Here is a 26,093-nt window from a genome sequence, read left to right on the forward strand (position 1 = left end):
TGAAAGGACATAGGTTGAGAGAGGGGGAAGGGATTCCCAGGTGCCTATTCATCTTGAGGTGAAATCCAACTAAAAAGGCTAGGAACGCTACCTACTCTCAGTGACTAGGAGCTTTTCACAAACAGATAGCAATCCAGTTAATCAAAGCACAGAGGAGTCAAATGCATGATGCTTCTTTTGGAGAACTACAATAAAGTACTTAGATGAAATGGCAAAGTTATTTGTGGGGTATTACAGCTAAGCTTATATAAGTAGGTGCCCATAGGTCCTGTGATCCCCACTCTTCCAACATTTCTAGCAACTGCTGTGCTAACTGCATCCCAGAAGCAACTTTTAGATGTCAATAGAGTTGGCCAAAACTCGTAATTTCCAGTTAGGGGAAAATTTCCACTTTTTGAAATTTGATTTAGTTTTGATTCAGACCGGAATAAAACCTTTTTTTCAAAATTTCCTGCAACCCACACATTCTATTTAAAATTTTTGCTTTGAAAACTTCGATACATGATGTTTCCAAAATGAAATAGGCTCTCCAGGACTCTGCCACTAGTGTATGAAATTGATCGTGATTCTTGTCAGTTTTTCTTCTGCCCTATGCTGTACAGCACTGGTGAAATAGCAGCCAGATAGCCAATCTGTCAGACTCAGTATATTTTTGTGAAACATTCTGGGCTCAATGAATCAGTATTTTCCAGTGAAAGCCTGTGTGGTTGGAAATTTCTCAATCAGCTCTAGTTCTCAACGTAACTGACTGTGCAAGATGCTGTTGACAGCAAAATATATATATATAATATTCCATAGCATGGTGCTTATGTTCTGTTACTGAAGAGAAGGAGAGGATTAATTTCTGTACATACTTGCATTAAATTTTCTTTTATTTTAAATTTTTATAACTTTTGTTTGTAAATGTGTGGAAAACTGATTTTAAAGAGAGGATTTTAGCTGGGTGATGGTTGTGTTCTTTAAATAATTGAGATCAGATCTAATTTTTTGTTCTATCTTTTGAACTGATCCTCCAGGTAATAACGCAAAAGTTAATTTTAATCCGTACTTGGCCTTTCTTCAATGGGACTACTTGTACGAACAAATATTTGTAGGATTGGGCTGTTATATTATTCTGATGTGGCAGGGATGTCAAAGTTGAAGTTAGACAACTTTAAATATTCTAGCTAATTTATAGTAATGAGATTTTTTTAATAGAGATTTAATGTGTGTTTGCCTTTTAAGTGATCTTAATTTTAAATTACTTCTCACTTAGGGTGTTGTTAGACCAACAGGTGGCTATGCGGTTATGTTGAACTGGACAATGTCAGCTATATATGGACTCAGACCTGGAGAGGTAAGTGCTATTTAAATTGTAGTTGCATGTATTAAAACTTTTTGGAACTCCTTTTTTGTTTAAAAAAAAAAAAACTGAATTCAATTTTTATTTTATTTTAGGTATGGTGGGCAGCTTCTGACTTAGGCTGGGTAGTTGGCCATTCCTACATTTGTTATGCACCTCTCCTGCATGGGAATACAACTGTTTTGTATGAGGTAAATGCTTGAAAGAGACACAATATCTTTTATTGGACTAACTTCTGTTGATGGGATGTACATGTGTTGGAGCTACACAGGGCTCTACTTCAGGTCACTGTTATCACTGTTTGACATTTTATCATCTTAGTGCTATGTTTAGATGTGTTGCTTTTTAAAATTTCTGAGACTACTTCAAAATAGAATTAACTGAACCTAGCATGAACCCTAATCCTGCACAGATTTACGCACCTTAATCATATACATCAGCGGTTCTCAAACTTTAGCAACCCAAAGACCCCCATTTTGATTTAAAATTTTTCAGGGACCCTGCAATTCCCTCCCTGCCCAGCCCTTGCCCTGCCCCCTTCACCTAGGCCATGCCCCCATTCACTCCACACACCTCCGTTGCTCGCTGTCCCCCACCTTCACTCTCTTTCACCAGGCTGGGGCAGGGGGTTGGGGTGCAGGCTCTGGGAAGGAGTTTGGTGCGGGGTGCTGGCTCTGGGCTGGGAGTTTGGTGTGGGCTCTGGGCTGGGAGTTTGGGTGTGCGGTGAGGGCTCTGGGCTGGGGAAGAGGTTGGGGTGGAGGAGGGGGTGAGGCGAGTGGCACTTACCTCGGGCGGCTTCCGAAAGCGATCGGCACATCCCTCTGGCAGTGGCTCCTAGGCGGGGGGCCAGGAGGTCTCCATGTGCTGCCTCTGCCTGCAGGCACTGCCCCCACGACTCCAATTGGCCGCAGTTCCCGGCCAATGGGAGTTGCAGAGCCAGCGCTTGGGCTGGGGGCAGCGCACGGAGACCCCCCTCTCTGTTCCCCTGGGCTGCAGGGACGTGTTGGCCGCTTCCGGGAGTGGCGTGGACCCACGTTCCCTGCTCCTCCTCCACCCTCAGAGCGCCTCCTTCACGCTGGGGAATAGCTGTTTCCTGGCAGGAAGGAGGCGCTGGGAGGGACGGGGAGGAGTTGATCAGCGGGGCTAGCAGAGCCCCAGGGTTACCCTCGGGGACCCCCAGGGTTCCGTGGACCCCAGTTTGAGAAATGCTGGTATACATAATTCCATTAAAGGCAACAGGACTACATATATGTATACAGTTAAATACATATATGTCTTTGCATTAAGTTAGATGCTTGTGGGTCTTTGCATGATTGTGGGCAATAGTGTGCTATCATGAAATAAACGTACGTTTGGGATGAAATTTGGGATTTTGTTATCCTGTGCCAGCAAAGAATGACTGCTTTGGAGGGAATGCTTTCTTAACCATGGAGATAATGGAGGATTGGCTCTAAATGTTTAGTGCTGTGGTTCCCAAACTTTTTAGTGCTATGGCTCCCATACAGATGTTTTAAAACTTGGTGGCTCCCTACAACCAAGTACAGTGGGGGTTTTTTTTTTTAATTGACTTAGGATACTAGATTCAAGAGTTCAGGACACTATAGTTCAGATGGCTTTGCAACTTTACTTGTCCTGCATGTCCCACTCTTCTTTTGGATCATGGTCCTGCCCCATCAGTGCACAGCCCAGCACATGTAGCCCAGTTAAGATCTTCAACCAGTATGAATTAATCAAGGATCTTGAAAATTTCCTCACTAGTTGTTCAGCTTAGGATTTCTTTGCAAAATAAGTCTTCAACTATTATACGTGCTCTGACAAATCTCATATGTAACAGAAGCTGAGCCATGTTGGCTATGTCTGTGAATTCATCACGTTGCAGTGCACCCTATTGCCTCTTCTTAACTTGTTTTGTCAACTGCTTCTGGATGTTTTCTGCAAGATAATCATTGTGTTGGTAGATGGTATTATTTGACATAAAAATGGTTATCAGTACCATGGCTACTTGTTCCCCAGTCATAATTCTACATGTCTATTGCTGCTGGAAGTTGAATTGTCTGGTAAATGGTGTGCGCAGATTTACCTTTTGCAATTCACCTGTCCACAACACAAGATCATTTAAAGCATTTTTGTGGAACAGTTGCTTCTTTACACATGACTTCTCTCATCCCTGCCGCTCCCCCAAGCTTTAATTCTTCTTGTTTCCAAAAGAAAAATTGCTGCTCTTGTTTTTCGAATTCTGGGTGTTACATTTAGAAACTGCTCTGTAGTTTCCCTGGCCTCATGCTTTCATTTACTAACGCCTGAAAACAAGTGGCACGTTTTGGCTATGGACTTTCCTCAGTAATACTGAAACACGAAAATTCAAATATAATGTAACTATCATCACATTATCTACTTTTCTTCATGTTATGTTTAACTCTGTTAAAACCATCATCTTCTTCAGCCAAACATTAGCTACATGTAGGCTTAGTATGTGGTAAAAGTTGTTCCCTTATAAAGATCAGACACTGATACCCACACTCTCCAGGGCACCTACTTTTACCCAGTTCCTAGGGCTCAAGGCGTAATCCGGTTGACTTAGGCACCCCCACCCTTTCCCAGTTCCTAGGGTTCTGGGGGAAAGGCAGCTACCCATATCCAATCCCTAGGGCTCGGGGGGTACTCTTCTGCGGGTTTGCAGGATCTTTTTACCAGTGAAAGAGCCTTACACAGTAATATCGTTAACCTCTATTTATTAACAATTACCAAAACAGAATGCACACGCTAAGCATACAATGCTCACCACTCCCAATAAGGCAGATGAACTTTTCCTACTGGCCAGTAAGGATCAGGTCATCCTAGGACTCCAGTTTCTGCATGGTGTGATTGGCAGAGTGTTGCGGTCTGGCAGCTCTGATCTTGGGGCTGTGTCCTGGAGTTGGTTCCAAAGAGCTTTCTTTTGGACCCCAGTTTTATATAGTGAAACTTGAGTCCTACTTAGCTGTACCTTAACCAAAGTACTATAAAAAGGTAATTTTCAACAATCCTAGCCCATTATGAAACAATTATTTAACTAATCAGACCCCACCACCATAATTGATTTACACTGAGCAAAATTAATTATGCAACAGATGGAAACAATCAAAGAACCAGACATAGACCATACAGATAAACAATAGAAAAGTAGGGACCATAAAGGCAAAACAATGGAAGTATGGGTTTTACAATCAGAACTATTGATAAGTGATTCCTTGCCAGACAGAGTGCTATCAAGCAAAGTTTTCTTTAAACATCTTAAGAGATTCCTTGCTTATCTGGTGATGGTGGGCACTATTAGCAAGGGTGCCTTCTTATCAGCCCGATATTACATTGTTTTGATAGAATTTAGAAGGAATGTGAGGATGTGACTTTCAGCTTCTTGGCTCATGGCTGCTGCTCTCCTAATATGGCTGCAGGGAAAGGCTCAAGGCTTTTGCCGTATCCAGTTTTCCTTTTGCCTTATACTGCCAAAGCAGTTCTTTGCTCTCTAATGTCCAGCAGGTGGTGAAAGCCTTTCTGTATCACCTGGGAATATTGGCTTTGGCAACTGTTATTAGGCTAATGAGGTGATAATTGGCAGAGGTCGGAGGGATCCACTTCACAAATTTCTCTATGTCTGCCGTATTTTGGACATACTGCTTTCTGAAAGTTTCACTGAGGCTTCGAAATAGCAGGATCTGGAGACTGACCTGAATCACAAGGGGTCTGTGTTGGCTGTTGGGAAAGTTGTCACATACTAGCCTTGTTGATGGCAAAAGGTGGCTGTTGCTCTCTTGCAACACAAAACAAAGGTCAGGCGTATAGCATTTTGTCAGTGTGCTGACCTAAAGGTGCCATGCTCCTTAGCGTTGTAGAGCAGGCAAAGGTCTTCTGCCACTGCCCGTGATGACATTTTTTCTCCTGTGCAATCATTGGTGTCATAGCCCCACAAATTGTGGTGGCTGTTGAAGTCGCCTACGTGATGGTGGGGTGGCTTGAAGGTGGAAGCACTGTGAGAGGACTAGTTTGTTAATGGAGGTTTATAGACATTCACTACCGTCAAGTCGCTGACCTGGATGGCGATGGAATTAGGGGTTGTGTTAGGGAGTACCTGTATAGGGTTCTTCACATCACCTTTGGCATAGGTTGCTAGGCCTTGTTTTGGATGGAAGACTGCTAAGACGGGTCTATCTGTTGATCTTGGAGCGATGGGTTTTTCACTCAACTTACATTTCCTCCAGTCAGTTTTGTCAGTTCATAGGATCTTTGTGAGGTAGTTGCATTTTGTGCTGGATAAACCCTTGATATTTAACTGCATTATATGCAGTGAGGGGCCGGTGTCTGGTTTGACTTGGAAGGGGCCATTTTTGCCATTGCTTTGCTGACTGGTAGGCCTTTTCGGGACATTTGATCACCAATTTAATGACATTCATTGTGCTTATGTACATAGGAGGAGAGACCACGAGCAGGTTGTCATTTCATCCCTCAACAAATTATGAAGGCGTTTCTACCTTAGGACATCAGCCAGCACATGTTGCAGCACAAAGTGTGGGGTGGTTAGCACAAACTGATGCCACAGTTGGGATTGTGGTGATTATCTTGCAAGTGAGGCAAGTGGAAGTCTGCGATCCGGACCATTATTTAAAAAATAAACTATTGTTAATTGTAGAGAGGTTTTTTTTTGTTAGCATTTGAAGGGAAGAAAATGAGTGACTTGGAAGGAGGGGGCACTCCTGGTGGGAGGGTCAGATATGCTTTAGTAGGAGCACTGTTAGCAGATTGAGGGAAGTGATTATTCCTCTTTATTCGGCACTGGTGACGCCACATCTGGAGTATTGCCTCCAGTTTTGGGCCCCCCACTACAGAAAGGGTGTGGACAAATTGGAGAGAGTCCAGCGAGGGTAATGAAAATGATTTGGAGGCTGGGGCACATGCCTTACGAGGAGAGGCTGAGGGAACTGGTCTTATTTAGTCTGCAGAAGAGAAGAGTGAGGGGAGATTTGATAACAGCCTTCAAGTATCTGAAGGGGGGGTTCCAAAGAGGATGGAGCTAGGCTGTTCTCAGTGGTGGCAGATGACAGAACAAGGAGAAATGGTCTCAAGTTGCAGTTGGGGAGGTCTAAGTTGGATATTAGGAAAAATTATTTCACTAGGAGGGTGGTGAAGCATTGGAATGGGTTATGTAGGGAGGTGGTGGGATTTCCATCAGAGGTTTTTAAGGCCCGGCTTGACAAAGCCCTGGCTGGGATGATTTAGTTGGTGTTGGTCCTGCTTTGAGCAGCAGGTTGGATTAGATGACCTCCTGAGGTCTCTTCCAACCGTAATCTTCTATGATTCTATGCCACCTCCAAGAAGGGCAGCATGGCCTGTATTTAACCCAGCCCTATATAGTAGAGAACAACAAAAGTGGAGTGATTGGCATGCACAGTTCGAAATGGCAGCCAGTCTGAATGAGTGAGCTGAGTCCACTAAGCTGAAGTTCCTGAGACTGTTGCTCATAGGGAAAGACAGGGAGGATGAGGATTTAGCAGTAAGGCTTGACAGGACTGTAAGGGCTGGTCTACACTGCTGGGGGGGGGATCGATCTAAGATACGCAACTTCAGCTACGTGAATAGCTTAGCTGAAGTTGAAGTATCTTAAATCGAATTACCTGGGGTCCACACGGCGCGGGATTGACGGCCGCGGCTCCCCTGTTGACTGCGCTACCGCCGTTCGCTCTGGTGGAGTTCCAGAGTCGACGGTGAGTGCTTTCGGGGATCAATATATCGTGTCTTAACGAGACGTGATATATCGATCCCGGATAAATCGATTGCTACCTGCCGATACGGCGGGTAGTGAAGACATACCCTAAGTGTCTTAACAGATGCCCATACACATTCTTTGGAGCCTGCAGCATGCACTGACTGAGATTGGGCAGCTTTTGTCAACTATAGGAAGAAGCCAGAGGAGATTGGTTGTGAACACTTCCCCATAAGCAGGCTCTGAGATGCAAGATGCTTTAGCCTGAGATCAGTTAGTCAGTTACGCTTTTAGTGGGGAGATGCAACTACAGCTCCGGATGGGGAAGACCCAAAGATTAGATGAAACTATCAAACTAGCTATAGAGATGGAACTGGGGAGGAGATTGGAAGTTTTAGTTTTCAAGGTACTGGTGCTAGGATGTATGTCCATTCTCTGGAAGGAAGAGAAGGGAGGTCGAGACACCATCGTATGAGTCACGGGTCATGTAGACAGTGTCGGGAGTGTTAGAATTATGGGGTGAACTGGATCAGCTTAAGGAGGCTGTGAAGATTCAGGCCCAGTGCAAGTTCCCATGGAAATATCAGCCCATATCATGATGGATGTGGGATCAAAGTGAGGAAGCAGATGGATGTTGGCATTGTGATAACCCTGACCATTTTTGGAGGGAATGCCCAAGGAGGAAGTGGCACTTGGGGAAGGGAAACAGAAGAGAGCAGGGTCCTAATGCTCAGAGAGACAGAAGAGGTCAGCAGGATAATAGATTGGCATAGGAGCGAGCAGGAAGATACTGATATAGAGAAATTGATAAGATGGAAAAGAACGGATAGTGGAGAGTTCCCAGAGGAAATTCAGTGGCATCCTTGCCTGAAAAGCTATCGGACTGTGTGGCCTGAACTGAGTGTTAGACCAGTATCACCTGTCTAGCACTTTCCTCCCTTCCTCCTTGCTGTTCAACTGTTTTCCTGTTGCACCTGGGTTCACATAGGGGATAAAACTCGTATGTGGGGTGGGAAGATCTGTGTTAGCTCATTTTAAGACAGATTCCCTTTGTTTGGTTTAAAAGCATCTGCAGTCACCCACGTCGGTTAAAGGTCTTCTTTTTAGAAACTTCCCCTTATCTCATTATTTAGTCTTTGAATCAGACATTCTCCCTACTTCATTCCTTTTGGCATTATAACTCATTATTTTCATGGCCTTCCTTCTACTTGCTATCAGGGCCTTTCTTTAAACATGTATGTAGTTCCTTAACCAATAAGCTAACTTTAATTCTTTAATTTTATATTTATCCTACAACCTTCCTAATACCAGTGCCAGTTGTTTTAACTACAAAGGTGTCATCTGCTTGGCAATACAGGACCAGGATTTGTCACCTAGAAGTTCTGAGTGCAGGGGTGCAGAACCAGGGGGGAGTTTGGAGAACCATGGCTCCCTCACTTTTAATAGTGGGAGGGCCATGCCCACCCACTTTTCAGGGGCTGTGCTTCACGGCAGCGCCAGCGCCTCCCGGGTGTGTGTGTGAGTGTGTGTGTGTGTGGGGTGGGGGCTGAGATGGGCCTTAGTCCCCAATCATCATGGGGCTCTGCCCCCTGCTGCTCCTCTTCCCCCTGAGGCCCTGGCCAGGCTGGGAGCCGGGCCCTGGTAAGAGCTGCCCAGGGAACCTGAGCCACTGTGGGGAACTCCAGGCCCTCCATCTGCCCTGGGCGGCACATGGAGGGGGGGACATGGGCCAGGGTCTGCTCTTGGGCACCCTGTCCCTCCCCCCTCCCCCCCCGGGCAGGTGAAGGGTCTGGGGCTGGCAGCTCTTACTACAGCCTGGTTCCAGTTTCCGGCCTGGCCAGCGGGTGGGGCCTCAGGGGGAAGAAGAGGAGTGGGACCTCGGGGCAGAGGTGAGGCCACTGTTCCAGCACTGAGGGCACGCCCCCCTTTTACGTAGGTTCCAGCGCTCCTGTCTGAGTGCAGATATGAAAGAGATGACTCATTATTATAAAAAGTAGAGATATAAACCTGGTGTGAGGGGTCCCCCCAGGGTGCAACCTAGAACTGGGGTACCGCTGATCCCTCTGCCATACCAGTCTGGGTTCCCTCTCACACAGTGATGTTGTGACAAGCTGCAACCCCCTCCAAGCTTGCACTCTCACCAACATCCACAGGCAGGGACCACACCCAGCTATGTTCATGAATGCTCTGGCCAGTCATTGCATGAACCAACAATAGAGAGTCTCCAGCCAGAATATCCCCAGCTCCCCAGCCTATGACCCCAGAGCTGTACTGTCCTGCCATGGTCAAAAGCTCAACCAGTATGAATTTATTACCCAGTCCGCTCCTCCCTTGATGTGGAGAGGACATGCACAAAGCCTTTGTTAACTGGGCTGAGATTTTTCACTTCAGTCAAACCACACTGTTTTAGGTAAAGAATATAAAATAGATTTATTAACTACAGAAAGATAGATTTTAAGTGAGTATAAGTGATAGTAAACAGATCAAAGAAGATTACTTAAGAAATAAACAAAACACAATCTAAATCTTATATACTACACAGGATTTGAATCAAACAGGGTCTGACCCTGTTAGATAGTACAAGCAGTTTGTATATGTTTTATACGCAGGCAGGAATCCTCTCTTTCAACCTGGGGCCAGCACTTCCCTCAGTTCAGTCTTTGTTTCTAAGGTGTTTCCAGGTGTTGAATGAGGCCGATTGGTGAAGTCACTCCCCCCTTTTATAGTGTCTTACCTATGGAGGGAACACCTTTCTTCCAAGCCAAGTTGCCAGCTCAGTTTGTGGAAAAATACAGGTACCAAAATGGAGTTGAGTATCATATGGTCTAGTCACATGCCTTTGCATGCTTCGCTGAGTCATAGCAGCCATTATTCATAGGCAGACTGAAGCATTCCCCGGGAGGCTCACAGGTGGGGGATAAGCTTCTCCCAAGGCCTATTAGTTTCCTTAAGGCCCATTACCTTGAACAGACTCTTCACTATAGGCCATCTAAACTGGAAGCATCTTGGTTTGTGGGTTTCACCCAGGTGCAACCACATTTGAAATACTGATACATAGTCAATATTCATAACTCCAGATACAAAAATCGTACATGCATACAAGTAGGATAATTATATTCAGCAAATCCTAACTTTTCCAATGACACCGCATGACACAATTTGTCCAAGATGCATCATAATTACGTCATCATATCCTTAATCATACCACTGCGATGACTATGGGGTGCAGAGTGTCACACCTAGTACTAAAAGAAAAAGAACAGTTTCTAGCTGCTTCTGTCTATACCACACAAAGGCCAACAAACAGCTTAACATCTTCCTGAGTGGACTCAGGCTAGACCAGGACTCAGTTTGTGTATCTAGGTGTTACACTGGACCGTAACTTGAGTTTTCAAGCAACACCTTACTAAGACCACACTGTAAATGAAAGACAAGAAACAGCCTGATCAGCAAACTAGCTGGTTCCTGGGGAGGCAATGTGCAGACATTAAGAAACTCTGGGCTTGCCTTGTGCTATTATGTAATAGAGTGTTGCTCCCTGGTGTGGCTCAGCTCTTCTCACATGTGACTGGTAGACACTCAGTTAAACAAAACCATGTATTTAATAACAGATACCATGAAACTGACTGACCTTTTCCTGGCTTCCAGTCATGTTCAGCCTCAACCCTCCTGACATCAGGCAACAAATCGCTTTGCAGAATATGCACCGTAAGGTGCAAAGTGTGCCACATCTACCCTTGTTTAAAGATGTGTTTTGTCTACCAAGCCCACAGTCACAGCTCAAGGCATCCTGTTTGGACAGTTCCCCTAAGGACCTTGATATCTTCTTCGGGTGGCATACTAGGTGACAGGCACTGGTTATGTTTGAAACTTGTTCTTATCTCATGACTGATCCAACAGTCCAGCCCCATGGTTTTGACCTTCCACACCATCTTTGGGTAAAACTCAATCACTTCAGACATAGAGTAATCAGATGTGCTGCTAATGACTATAAGTGGGGTCTTTGTGACTCCCCCTTTGCTCCTGTGGCCAGTTAAAAGATGTAGGTCACATTTGTAGGTTGCATCCATTAACAAGGACTGCTTGGACTTTGTCATAGACTTGCATAACGCTCTTCACTCAGCTATTGAGTGGTTAAGACACTTAGACTAACACGGTTGACTTGATCGTCTAGATAAATGCAATCACAATATGTACATATATATGTAATGCACTCTAAATTCTCATTTATACCAGATGGTGGAGATTTGAGTTTGTAATGTGCATTTGTTTGAGTGCTGTAGTGCAGCATGGTGACAATATGGTGACATTTGCAACAATCAAATGCTTGCTCTGCGCTTGTGGCTTCTTGTCCAATGTTTATGCAAGTGGCATTTTCAATATGAAAGCTGTATATACCTCCTGACTTGGCTTTGTGTGATACAGAAAGTTCATCTTCTAAATGTGATCTTTCTAGTGAAAAGGCCCTGGCAATAGCTGTAGAGTTTTGCCTAAAAGTCACTCTGTTTTTACTTAATCTCTATCATTTAAAATAAACAGGTATGGTGACCTTCACTCCCTGCAGCAATCAGGAACAATAAAAATTTTATTAGAAGATTGTGTGCCACCTGGTTCCCTTATTTACAACACTGTAGAAAATGATTGGTGCTTTTTATCCCTAGCCATGCCGGGCAATCTGTCACATCTGGTTACTGTTGTTTACTATTCCCCTGGCATGTTTTGAGATATGGAAAGTCAGTGCTTAGTAAAAAGCTGCTATTGTAGCACACCAAAATAGAAAGGGACAGATCCTTGCCCCCTCTCCAGCCTTTTTGTGGCATGAAGGGGCCAGAAAGCCAGTATGAGCAGCCAGCTGGGGATTTTTGCAAGGTGAGGGGAATCCTGGGTAGCAAAGAGCCAGCATAATTGAATTCTACGTTACCACTGTGACAATCCGTGTCCAGACACCCCAATGGGAGAACAGAAGGTTTGAACCTCCAAAATGAGCAGTTGGGACCAACTGGTTGCATACTGCATAGTTGTACTATAAAAGTGAATTGAGTGGGGTCTTTTATGAAAGCTTGTGATGTTCTGGACTTGGTCACTATGAGCTATGTATACAGACTGTGGTTATGAACCTAGGTGTTTAAGTACAGAGAAAACTCTGCTCCTGATCGGTACTGCAGTTTTATCATCGCCTCACAACAGGGCGGAGGAGCAGCCAAGAGGGGAGGGAACCCAAGCCCGTTCTTTACCCAAAACCAGCTTCAAGTGACCATGACCAGCCCAGGAAACGACAGTGGTTGACCATTAATGTTAATGGAAAGACATTGAGACAATTGGGTATTTCCCCACTTTGTATAGCAGTAGTGACTGTAGGGAAAAAAACCTCCCAACCCTTTTAAAATGGAAGGGGTTTGAAGCAGCGGTAGTCAACTATTTTTTTTGTCAAAGTCCAAATTTCTTGGTCAAGGTATAGTCAAGGTCCAGACTCCAGAGAAAATAATACCAATAAAAATAACACTAAGTAAATAAAAAGATTTTGGGGTCCATTCAGAAGCGTCTGACTATCCAGATTTTGCCCATGGTCCGTCTATTGACTACTCCTGATTTGAAGTGAAATCCTCTTGAATTTGAGGGACAGTCTCGAAGGCAGGAGGCTGTCTATCAACACTGGATTTCCCACTATGACTAGGGACATGCTGGGAAACTGTTCAAAGAGAAAAGGTACCTTATTCTAGAAAAGAGATTTTATCTAATATGGAAGTGCAAAGCCAGCAGGTGTCTTTGCATATTTTCTGTGGAACTTGTCTATGTTTGCTTTTCCTTACTATTTCATCTTTAAATCTGTGGTTTTTCTATTGAATAAACCTTTTACCCCTAGCACGTCTTGGTTGTGCAAACTGTGTGACGTGTGAGTGCAACAGTGAACTGATCACTAGGGGTTGGTTTCATGCCTTTGGGGTGACAAACTATAGGGGAACAGTCCTAGTGTCTGGTACTTTAGAATTTGGGGAGGATGGTTTGGGAAGACTTGGGACTGGAAGGGCTGTTGGTATCACCCTGCAAGGAGTAACTAGGCTGATGGAGGTCAGGGTAAGGCCTTGTGCTTGTGGGCAGGCTGCTGGTCAGAGATCTGAGCCATAGCAGGACAGCATTAAGACACCCCAAAGTTACTGGGCAGGCAGTTGGAGAACTCATTGCTGTTCTAGGTGAACCCCAAAATATCACAACCACCTTCTGTGCCTCTGCACTGACAATGTAACTGGGAGAAAGGGAATGTGGCTGGAGTGGCTGCTGCTGTGCTCCAGGGACACCTGGGTGCTGAACCAGCCCATCATGTGAACCCCCAGTTTGGGGAGGCTAGCCCTCTGCCTCACCCCTTCTGCCCAAGGCTGTGCCACTTCCGTCCAAAGTCCTGCCTCCACTCTACCCCCCTGCTCTTGCCTGCCAGGCCAGAGGAGCCCCAAGCCCCTCAATGTGGCTGGGGTTGTAGTGGGGAGCATTAGCAGAGGTTTGGGGACACTTAGCCTCCCCCAGCCTCCATTACATGCCACCTATGCAGCCCATTGGGACTCTGAAGCTGTTCTACACAGTTCCAGGACCAGGGTTGGTGCAGAATTGACTCCCTCTGTCTCCATTGTAGAAACAGCTCTTTTGTGGCTCTCCTTTTAACACACATCCCTCCCCCAACTTTTCCTAGCTGCAGCTAGCACTTATTGGGCACAGTTGGAGATTGAGCTCAGAACCTTTTGAGTTTACTCTGAAACATGACTCCAGCTTGTGATATTAATGGTATAGCAAATGAATAATCTCATTGTATATTGACAAAGGTATTTCTAAAGTGTTTTTGAAATACAGTTGTTGATGTGTTGATTGCTATTGCTACGCGTTCAAGTCGTGAGCTGTCAAGGAATTATGAAATATTTTTATCCTATGACATTTTATATTAATCTCTCCATAGGGGAAGCCTGTGGGAACGCCAGATGCTGGTGCTTACTTCCGTGTGCTAGCAGAGCATGGAGTGGCTGCCTTTTTTACTGCACCAACTGCAATTAGAGCAATCCGTCAGCAGGACCCTGAGGCAGACTTGGGAAAGCAGTACTGTTTGACAAGGTGAACTAAGGATACATTGGAAATCGTTTGTTATAGAAATAGACTTCATAGACTGAGGAGAGTATAATGTCTAGAGCTTTGAACACTTAAGCAGTAGAATATAAATATATAAAATACCAACTGTATTTTATTTATATATGTGTAAATGTGTATAGCGCATGTGTGATATAGAAATAATCTACATATATTACACAAAATTTACATTAAAATAATAATATTAAGGTTGTAAAGTCAGGCACACAAAAAATAAGGAATGCCTCAATTAAAGTTGCCTGTGCAACCTCCTGGTCTTTAATTATGTCATCACATACTGCTTTTCCCACAAGACCCTGACATCATTCAGTACACAGCATGAACAGTGCTCACTTAATGAGCAGCTAATCAGTGTGTTATTTTGTCCTTGTGTTCATTGTGTTGTCCTAGGCCTTATTTGCTCCACACTATTCAAAGCCTGCTCTAAAGACAGAATTATTAATTTCCCCATGGGCTTTTCTGTAGTGCTCATCAGTATAGTGTTTGTGATGCATGCAGATGCTAAGTATATTCACATGATCTCTGTGCAGTGAGGAGGTGATACTTGTCTCATTTTACAGTTGGGGAGCTAAGATACAGAGAGATTAAAGTCAAAAGTATACACTAATTTTGGGTGCACAATCTGAGCAAGCTGAAACCTGATTTTTCAGAGTTCTTAGCTTTATATGGCACTCCCATGTTCAAAGTACAGCTCGCACTGAATTCAGTTGCAGCTGTGAGTGCTCAGTACTTCTTCAAATTGAAGTCTCAAGTTGGGCACCCAGAAATTAGGGAACACACAGTTATGACAACCTGTGAAAACTTTGGTTTAAGTGACTTGCCTAACACCATATAGGAACTCTGTGGCAGAGGCAGGGATGGAATCTAGTTCTCCAGAACAACATTAACCGTGCCTTAACCACGAGACGTTCCTTTTTCTTCCTGCAATCCTCTGCCTAATTCACTTATAGGTAAGGCTAAGATTTTGTCATGGTTATTTTTAGCAAAAAGTCATGGACAGGTCACAGGCAATAAACAAAAATTCACAGAAAACGTGACCTGCCTGTGACTTTTGCTGCTGCGGCTCCATGGTTTCCCCTGCCACCACGGTGGCTGGGAGCTCTGGGTCCAGTTCCCCCTCATAGCTGTTGGGAGCTGCAGGGTGACCATATTTCCTAAAGAGAAAATGGGACACTCCCAGCCTCTCGCCCGAGGCATCCGCCTTCCCCTCCCATGTTCTCCCCCGTCCCTGCACAAGGCTGTCGCCCATCACTGGAACCCTGAGGAGGGCCCCCTCAGGAGTCTGTCACCTGTCACTGGAACCTTGTTGCCTGTGGCTGCTGTCTCCTGTCGCTGGAACCCTGCCAGGGCCCCACTGGCTGCCAGCTCCAGAGTCGGGCAGCCCCTGGGGCTGAAGCAGAGAATGTCGGGGAGGTCTCTGGAAGTCTGTGACTTCCAAGACCTCCGTGACATAAACGTAGCGTTACTTATAGGGTAACCTTCCAACTTCTGCAACCAATGAAGCAGGGGTCCTACTGACAAGTTTCCTTTACTACACAGCCTTGATTGATTCCTAGAGCACTGTCCATCTTGTGCACTGGATGAAGCAGGGGTCCTATGAAAAAATAGTATGTGATCATGTAATTAAAGATTGTATCATAGAATGTCAGGGTTGGAAGGGACCGGAGGTCATCTAGTCCAACCCTCTGCTCAAAGCAGGACCAATCCCCAGGCAGATTTTTGCCTCAAATCCCTAAGTGGCCCCCTCAAGGATTGAACTCACAACCCTGGGTTTAGCAGGCCAATGCTCAAACCACTGAGGGCAAATTACATAAACAACCTTAATTCTGGTATTTCCTAACCATTCCAGTCCTGTCTCCTCCTCACCCTTGGCTCCTTGTCCCAGTTCCATTCTCCTTGCTTTTCTAGTCTCTATTCCTCAGACTTCTGATCCCAGTCCTTGCCCAGCCAGTCCTAATCTTCCACTCTGGGCTCATGTTTGAATCCCAATTTACTCTAGCCCCAGAATTCCATTCCCTCATCCAATTCCAGTCTCCTCACTCAGCCAGGCCTAGTACCCCCCTCTCAGCTACTCATCTTATCTCTCTCTCTCCTCCCTCCCTCAACTGACTCCCAGTCTCCCTCACAGGACTCCTCCCAGTTCTCTGTATGCACCCCAATTCCTTGTCAGCTTTTTCTTCCGTCTCCCACTGGTTCCTAGTCCCAGGCTTCTTGTTCACTACTTGCAATCTCCCTATCCTCCAGCTCCTCATGTGATCTGTGTCCCCAGTCCCAGTGTCCTTGACCAACAAGTTCCAGTCTCACTGCTCAGCCAGTCCCAGCCTACCTGCCCCTGTCTCCACCGTAGCCAGTCCCATTCTACCCCCTTCCAACTCTCTTGGTCTTTCTAGACTTTGTCCTAATCTGCTCCATTCCTTCCCCATGGCCCAGCTTTTGTCCCTTCAGCATTTGAATTAGGGGGCTTCCTCCTCCAGCCTGCCTGGGTGCCAGCAGGTGGATCATTGAGAGCACATGAGAGACGGGCTCCCTGCTGTCCGTTCCGGTGCTTGGCCCCACCCTGTCCTGGAGCAGCTGGAAGTGACAATTACGGGGAAAATCTAGTTTTGCCCCTGTCGCCTTTGACTGAAGCATGTTCTGTTGCTCTGTGGAGACGGTACATGTACAGCGCATTCACGCATAGGAGATGTGAGGGAATGGAGCATGCTCAGTTGCTCTGTGGGGATGTCATGCAGAGTCTGGTCAGCATTAAGAGCTGTGAGAGGGATGAGCATGCTCATTGAGGTTGGATTCTGGAAATTTTAGCTGGTAAAATCGGAGTCTCTACTGAGTATGTGCAAATTGTGATTTTTTTTCAGAGACTTAGAACTTGACCAAATTTGACTGGATTTTCACTGGGATGGCAAAAGGCACATCGCTGTTACAAAGGTCACCCCCTGTCAAATTTCAAGTCCCTGCTGCAAAGCCTGGGGGCACTAGTTTTCCAAAGAAAAGGTTGCCAGAATTTTTTTTAACATGCCTTGTTCTTGGAAATGGCTGAACAGTTTTGTCTGAAACTTAAAAAAAATCAATCTGAGGCAGACAGCTGGCATGAAAAATCTCAGTCGAATTAGTTACAGTTTGATAAATTATAAGCAACTGAAAACAGTGTCTTTTAATGGGAAGTGTTGGGCAATCTTAATAGGCAGTGCAACCTGCCCCACCTATAACATATGTGTAATTTATTTTTAGCAAAGAGATATTTAAGTATTTTTGTTTAAAGTGCAGTTAAACAGTAAAATATGACTGTAAAATTGGAATCTGGATGTTTCTTATCTGTGATTATCTCTCAGTGACTTCTGCATCAAATTTGGTCAGCTCACAAATAGAGACAAAGCCTTTAAGTACCAGTCCTAAAAACTCCTTCTGGGATGTGATAGTCAAGCTGTTCTTTCTGGCTCTGGCATCACCAGTAATAAAGATTGTGCATCTGGAACCTAGCTAACCATTTGGTTCATGTGTGATGAAGAGCAGAATCTCTGAACGTGCATGTGAGACCTTTTGGAAGACTCCAATGCTGCCAACACCCAGCTATATATCTCCTTCTCCTCAGCAGATATGACTCATGCATCTCACAGATGTCACGATACCTTCAAGAGATGAGCACCTGGATTAAAAAAAAAAAATCTGTCTTCATTGGAAGGGGAGAGTGGGGAAAACACTTGGAGCTAGTCAAGGCACTATCTTTCAGTTGTCAAGATAATGTTAGATGATAATAAATTGTATAGTCAGTTGCTTAGCCACGCTTTGGTTTGTTATGAAATATACTCAAGAGACCACATAATCAATGTCAGTCAGGTTTATTGCTACAATCCAATAATAATATAATTCAGGAAAAGGGTTCTATAGGATACTAGTCTCCGGGAAGCCGTCTTTTTGTCCCAGTTCCTTAACTTGTTGTTCTGTTCCTTTCCTTATTTTTGTTCTGAATACTAGCATTCCAGGTATTGGTCTGTGAAGGTACCTTCTAGGTTTGTATCATGGTAGAACAATCATATAGCTTGTCCTTTTCCTTTGGGATATTACAGTACTGGCCTGTGAGAATAACTCCCTACCTGTTGCTATGGTAAAATACTCGTAAATCCTGGTCCTGACACCTTTCCTATTTACTTAATCCAAAGCTTACTTCAGGTAATGCAAGATGTTATGGGATATTTAGTATAGGATTATAGAAAAGGAGTAGGCCAATTTACGCTATTTAACTACAATAATATGTGTATTTAATGCATACTAATATATAAAATGTATGGTGCAAATAATATATATTATTAATATATATATAAATATATATGCTAGCCAGCATATATTAGTCAGCAGTAAGGTTTAGAGGTAATATAAAGATTATTACTTTTCCCTGGTGGTACTCTGGCCTGTAAACTGATGCTGCTGAACAGTATGGTAACTACAGGGCTATTGGACCATAGAGTGATCTATTTTAAACATAACTTCAAGGAGCACACAGTGAAATTTAATTTTATCTGCATAGAGCTCAAGTTATTGTGGCTTTGTGCAGGGGAAATCTACCCTGACAACTTGAGGTATGAGACCGCTCCTGTGTCAGACTGCGGGCATAGAATACTAGTAGGGTGACCAGCTAGCAAGTGTGAAAAATTGGGGTGAGGGTTAGGGGTAATAGGCACCTATATATGATTAAACCCCTGAATATCAGGACTGTCCCTATAAAATTGGGACATCTGGTCACCCTAAATACTACCCACGTGTAACAGAGGTATTAGGCATTATTTACCTTAGATGAAAGACAAATATGAGGGGTATATAGAAGTATACAAAATTATGTTCTTGTATTATGAGACAGGAAGAACAGAAGTTACTGATCTGGTGTTTAAAAAATGGCAAATTCAAACTAATAAGAGTAAATACTTTTCCAAACACCGCGGAATTAAACTGTGTAACTCACTGCTACAGGAAGTCATTGAGGCCACGAATTTACCAAGATTCAAATATAATGGACAACTGGTCTGATCCAGTATGGCAGTTCCTGTGCCCTACTAGATCTGTGCAATTGTAGATCACATAGCTCTGATCTCATTAGAATCCTTTGCATCAATTTATGAGGGTTCTTGTGAAGTCTCTTGCAGTGAGCTGAGGATGTAATGACTGACATGTTCCCTGTGGTCCTTCCCGATACAGCCCTGCTGTGCATTTTAAGTGGTGTAGAGATCATGCATGGGTCCTCTGCACCAAAGGAAAATTCATCCAGAGAGAAGAAAACCACTACCAACAAAAGTCATAGAATTAGATTTAAAAAACCCCCCAAAGTATGCAAACTTATAATTTAATAATTTGTCTTTTACATGTTCAAATTATACCTGTCCATAGTCTCTAGGTACATTTAGAAAGAATTAATAAAAACTCCATAATACATCCACCAACTTATGTTAGTAAATGCAAACTAAATCCCCAGCCAAACCCTTCAGACAACAGTTTGGAGACAAAGGCGGAGATCTTGCTAGGGGCACCACTCTCCCTTGTCAGGTAAAACTGGAGTACAAATTCCGGAGTGGACGGCTCTCCACTGAAAATACTCTTTCATGTGTTACACCCTAAATGGTGAAACTTAAAAAACTGTCAGGTCAAACACCTGGGCTTTCAGAAAATGGTATGAATAGAGAGGAATGTTTTCTTTTGTACTCAGGAACAGTGCCAAAAAAGTACATGCTATATCTGTCTTCCAAGATTGGATCCTAAATGCACTGATCTAAAGCTTTATGTAGCTTAATTCTTCTTCAGTGCATTTTGGATTGAAGTCCTAAAAGCTTAATTACATTGATTTATAATGTCAGGAATTCAGGTTTCAGAAACAACGGTTTAGGACATGTTCACTTAACACAGAGGTCACAAGATTTCTTGCATATCAAGTTCGAGCAGGACTGCAATAATAAATGCATTGGCATATTGTAACCATTAAGGTTTAGGTGCAATTAAAAATATAAAATTGTTCATACCAGGACTTTTTTCATATGTATACATATATAGTGTTCTGCATCACTTACACACTTTTGATTTACTCTTCAGTAGGAGAAAATAATTAATTCCATATTTCTTTTGCTTTAGTCTATTTAGCTGTGACACTCTTAGTACCTTTCCCAGACATGAAGAAGAGCTGTAGCTGTAAAGCTTGTCTCTCTCACCAACAAAAGTTGGTCCAGTCAAAGATATCTCACTCACCTTGTCCCTCTAACTTTAGGCAAGTCTTTTTAAAGTTTTCTCTGTACATTTATGTCCCCATCTGTAAAATGGGGATACTTATATGACACTTAAGAGTTGTCCTCACTGCATTGTTAGCTCAAGCTATAACTTGAGTTTTGCCCCTAACCTGACTCCCGTGCGCACACACACACAAGTCTCTAGCTGAAGCTACATGGTGTTTTAAGTTCAAACTATCTGGCCCATTCAGGGAGGGATGCAAGAGATTGGGCGGGGATGCTTGAGGCTCCAGTTATGCAGCAGTTAGAGTTATAACAAATCATCAGCTGCTAACTGAATCACTCTGTGCTGCTAATCAAGTCCGTCTGTTTTAGTTTGAGTGTGGTCATTCTAATTCAGGGGTTTTCAACCTTTTTTCATTTGTGGACCCCTAAACAATTTTGAATGGAGGTGCAGATCTCTTTGGAAATCTTAGACGTGGTCTGCAGACCCCCAGGCATCCACAGATCACAGGCTGAAAACCACTGTTCTATGGTAACGACGACCTTTCACAGACCACTTAGACATAATCTGTGGACCCCCAGGGGTCCATGGACCACATGTTGAAAACCACTACTCTAATTCAAGGTGGGCTACCTCAGGTAGACAAGCCCTTAGTTTTTTAATGTTTTCACAGTATAACTGTGAGATTTATTTTAATTCATTATAAAACCCTCAAGATGCATGGATGAAGTTCGACAGAATAAACACAGGCTGATAAATTTAGGTGCCCATGTTTAGGTTTCAGAGGTGGTGTGACTCTGCACCTCTCCTTAGACCTTGGGTACCAAAATATAGAGTTAGGTGCCTAATTATAGGTTTCCAAATTTGAAACATTTGGTCTGTTTCTACTCTAACCCATTCATGCTGTCGTGTATTGCCTGCCTCTTTTGAACAAACTTAGAAACTTCCTCATCTATCCTCCTCTGTTTGCCTGCTTCAACTTGCCACAGGTTGCTTTTTTCATGGCAGCAAAATGATATATATAAATTGGACTTAACTCTGATCCTTGTGGCAGTTGTAGTCATCATTCTCCATCTAGAACTGCTATGTAAAGTACTCTCTCAAGTCATTGTTAATTCAGAGGATGGACACTGATCCTAATTTACTGACCCCTAATTGATAATCAGTGGTCTCTTTAAAACTGCACAGGTTGTTTTTGTTTGTTTTGTTCGTTTTCTCCCACCCTATTAACTTTTGGCTACTACTAGAAAATTGCCTAGCATGTAGAGCGATGCTGTGAATGGAGCCAAAGACTCATGTCCATGGAGAGGAAATCACAGTTACAGCCAATAGTATTAATACAATTAAGATTAATTGTTCTAGTTAATACAGCTTTCGTTATTCTTTGGAATCTTGCCTCCTGAGATGTTTCCTTTTGCAAACAATTAGATTGCTCCACTGAACTGGAGTAAAAAAATATTGAAGAATAACATCTCATTTGGTGAGCTCAGTTTAATTTGTGAAGGAATTAAGTTTTTATTATAAATCTATTGGGATGGAACATTGCTATAAGCTTCCTCACAGCAGGATCCTGCTAATGCTGCAAAGAAAGGAATACTACTATGAATCATCTCAACCTCTTTTCTCTCTTGGGTTGTTATCATTGACAATAATGGAAGTGTTGCCGTACACGAGACATTTTGTCCAGTGTATTACAGTGAAACTCACTGAACGATGACTAATAAAGAATTATAGTGCCAAACAAACTTAGTGCTCATTAATGTATAGAATTGATTGTCAATTTTTTGTAAGGGAAATGTCTATGAAAATAGTACACTGTTTGACACAAAACCATATTCTTCAAACATGAAGCATAATGTTCATGTGACTTTATTATGTGATTAAAATACTCTACATCAGTAGGTCATGCATGATGAACATCACACACAGTCTCTTGCTCACTCTCTCAAAAAAAACAACCAACCAAAACAAACAAAAACGTTTTCAGGAGAAATGCAGAACCCTGAATTCACGTTCACCAAATTAGTGAAATATAAACAACTTTCAAATATTTTGTATGTATTTGTAATGATTATGGGCTTAGTCCTGCACACATGTATGTGTGTAATTTTATTCACACAAGTATCCTATCGACGTCAATGTGGCTGCTCATGTAGGTACAGTTACGCAGTCATTTATCTTTTATGTCTCTCTCATTGGACCCAAGTTCAAAGTTTTCTGCTGCTCCTCAAAAAGGAGGGGGTGATTGATCTAAGTTACACAACTTCAGCTACGTGAAGTCGACGTACTTAGACCTACTGACCGCAGTGTCTTCACTCCCGTACTCCGCTGCGAGAGGCGCAGGCGGAGTCGACAGGGGAGCGGGCGGTGGAGTACGGGAGTCGATGGGAGAGCGCTCGGGGGTCGATTTATTGCATCTAGATTAGACGCGATAAATCGACCCCTGCTGGATTGATCGCTGCCCGCCAATCCAGCAGGCAGTGTAGACATACCCTAAGTGTCTATGGACAGATACGGGGTATAAGAACAGGCACATGAAAAGTGGTGTGTGAATTATTTGGAAATGAGAAATGCATGTGATATAATATAACAATGGGACTATGCACGTGAGTAAAGTTACTGTGTAAGAGTTTGCATAAGACCTGTAGTCTGCTAGTATGTTCTAAGTTCTAGATCCTAAATAATATTTTGTCGTAGGGACCTACTTAAAAAGCACTTCAATTCACCTTCAAGACCTTACCATACTGAAGGGGGAGTGAAATGAATTTGTGGTGCTTCATGAGGGATGACAACTTGTGACAAAGCATATGATAAAACATGATGTTAAAAGATTGTGTGGGTTTAATACATGGTTATAGTACTATTTAATTTAATAATAATAATTAATAATTAATATAAATGCAAATAGCACCTATTGCTACTGCCAAAAGGTGCATCTGTTTCTGCTGCAGTTTGCTAGAGAACATCCTCCAGATGAATAGAATTCTAACACATGTTATGATGTCAAGTACATACAGCATCAATTGAGTGTTTAATGTGCATGCAGCATATTGTTCAGCAAAGAGGTGGCTGTAATAAGTGTGCTACCTTATTGTACTCTTTGGAAATCTAAATGATTTGTAAACTCTTAGAGTATGGAACTTTCAACAGGGTTTCAAATGCGATATATATCGTCTCCATTGTTGTTTGCCTCTGAAATTTACAGGTTGCTTTTAGGCCAGTCTCTCTCTGTCTGTCTGTCTCTCTCCTAGGTCTCACATAATTTACAAATTTTCAAAGTATTATTTTTATTTCATATATGACTTAGAAGATTTGCTTTAAGATTATTCATGCACATTGGTTGTAGTTCTGGGAAGGGGGTTAGCTTCAGTAGTTGCTAGAAATCCCATTTTGAAATTACTGGTTCAGCTAAGGTTAGGAAACTATTGAAAATCAACCTTAAATTGGAACACTATTTACAACTTCAACTATAGAGAGACTACTGGTCTTTCCATAAAACAACTTAATTTCTGTGTAATTGGTTTCTTATTGTCTCTGATACTTTTTCCCCACTCCTTTTTGGTATCTTCCCGTCATTTCTTGACTTCTTTTCCTGTTTACACAGGGTCAGAGGTGCCCACGTTTCTTTGCCATTCCTTGCAGTCCATGGTACAGGTTTGTAGGCTTGGAGGTCCAGGCCTTTTCTCTTCAAGCTTCTCTTGACAAAGTCTTTCCAACATATTCTCAGTCTTCCTTTCTTGCTGTTTGCTTCCTCCCATGTTTTCTTTGCTTGTCGTCTTTCTCCCATTCTTATCACATGTCAAGCTCACCTCAAATGTGCCAGCCTATCTGTCACTGAGAGTCCCAAGTTAATCTTCCTCCTGCTTTCTTCCCTGTACACTCTGTCTACCCTCTGCATGCTAGCCATTCTCCTCAGTATATTATTGTCTACTACTTATCTCCTTTTCTTCCATCTCTGTAAGACCCACCATTTCCAAACCATACAGCAGGTGGGACAACCATGCAGCAAACACTGTTCCTTTCAATTAGTTACTTAGTTGCCCATCCCACAGTACTTCTGTCACCTTTTTCACATTAGTTTCTTGTTTTCACTTTTCCAGTTCTTTCTCTGAAGGCACTAAATGTACTTCCCAAGTACACATTCTTTCTTCTGATTCAGTTTTTCTCCTAAAATGTTAGTCAACCTCTCTTCTTCCACCTTCCCTACTTGCATAACTTCAGTGTTCTTTGTGTTTTTCTCAGGATTAGTCAGTAGTGTGTAGCAGTTAAATCCTACATTTATCATTCTTTCAAATTTCTGTCTCATTACAAATATTGTATTTATAGTACTCCTTCCCTTCTTAAAGCCATGTTGCTCCTCCTCTGTAGTTTCCTATACCTTGCATCTCAGTCTTGCTTCCAAAATTCTCTCAAGGGCTTTGAGAAGCTGACTTAACAGGATGATGCCCCAATAGGTGTTTGGATAATCTGCATCATCCTTATCCTTCCAAAGAGGCACAATCAATCCCATTCTTCAGTCATCTGGTATCCTATCTTGCTCTAATAAATCACATATCTGTGAAGCCATGTTACTCCAGTATCTCCAGTGGCCTTGATCATATCAACAATTTTTATGTTCACCAATTGCTTTACCAATCTTCCTCTTATCCAGTGCTGCTTCTGCCTCCTCTGTAGAGATCAGTATCTTTTGAGACTTCCCCATACTTGTTGGTGCTTGCATTTGCAGCTTTCACTTCTCATTTAACAGCCTATGAAAATATGTTTTCCATACCTCTACCATCTCCATAGAGTTACTCACCACATGATTCCCATTCTTCTCACATAAAGAATTCTTCATACTTTGTGCTTCATTGTTTCTCTATTTGGCCAGCCCCAAAACCAATTTCCTGCTACCATCTTCCTCCAGCTTTCAGTATCATTCCTCTTTTGCCACCATTCTTACCTTAGCCAACTGCCTTTTTAGCCTCAATTTTTGCTTGCATTTTTGATTCTCATGATCATGAGCTGCTTCCTCAAACTCTCTGAATTATTCATTCTTTCTTTTTAACTTCTCTTTTACATCAGACTTGCACCACCAGCTTGTTCTCCCTGAAAGCACCCCATCTTACCACTTATTCTGCCACATGTTACCTCTGCTGCTTTGATGAAACATTCTTTAAACTTCCTCCATTCTCCCTCCACTGACTTCATTGTTCTTGGCAAAGTATGAAAGCCTTCCTTTACTTTTTGGCAGAACTCTTTCTCTCCTCCCCACCCCCATTTACATAACCACCAATGCAATTTCTTCCTCAGCATCATCATCTTTCCTGGTTTCTCAGGCTGCGATTTTTTTTAGCTGTTAATACTTTGTTGTTCTGCCACATAATCTGTCAGTATAACCTTTTTGTCTTTCACCATTTTCATATGTTCTCTTCTTATCAAAATATAGTCTACCTGGGGCATGCTTTTTCCACTGTAGCATGTCACCAGGTGGGATTCTTTTTTTTCGAACCATGTATTCGCCACTGAGAACCCATTAAACAAACCGTGCTCAACCCATTTCTTTCCTTCTGCCTTTTTTTTTTTTACCAAAGCTAGATTTACCCTCCATTCCGTCTACTGGGCACCCTTCACCAGCATGGCAGTTTTAATCACCACTAACAAGGAGTTACTCTCAACCATGACCACTAACTCTGCCAG

General features: G+C 43.0%; 1 protein-coding gene across 3 annotated transcripts in view; it reads left to right on the forward strand.

Moving 5' to 3' along the window:
• ACSS3 (acyl-CoA synthetase short chain family member 3) overlaps positions 1-26,093 on the forward strand; it is a 117,029-nt gene that overhangs the window by 33,245 nt on the left and 57,691 nt on the right. For 2 of the 3 annotated variants that reach the window (XM_024196683.2, XM_024196684.3), the window contains exons 6-8: positions 1,256-1,336; positions 1,438-1,533; positions 14,023-14,174. In XM_024196683.2, the coding sequence (XP_024052451.1) occupies positions 1,256-1,336; positions 1,438-1,533; positions 14,023-14,174 (329 nt within the window). The remainder of the gene's footprint in view (positions 1-1,255; positions 1,337-1,437; positions 1,534-14,022; positions 14,175-26,093) is intronic. The other variant, XM_029910815.1, reaches the window with a different exon arrangement.

Source organism: Terrapene carolina, unplaced genomic scaffold (assembly GCF_002925995.2).
Source record: "Terrapene carolina triunguis isolate 2854851 unplaced genomic scaffold, T_m_triunguis-2.0 Scaffold68, whole genome shotgun sequence".
Taxonomy (NCBI): domain Eukaryota; kingdom Metazoa; phylum Chordata; order Testudines; family Emydidae; genus Terrapene; species Terrapene triunguis.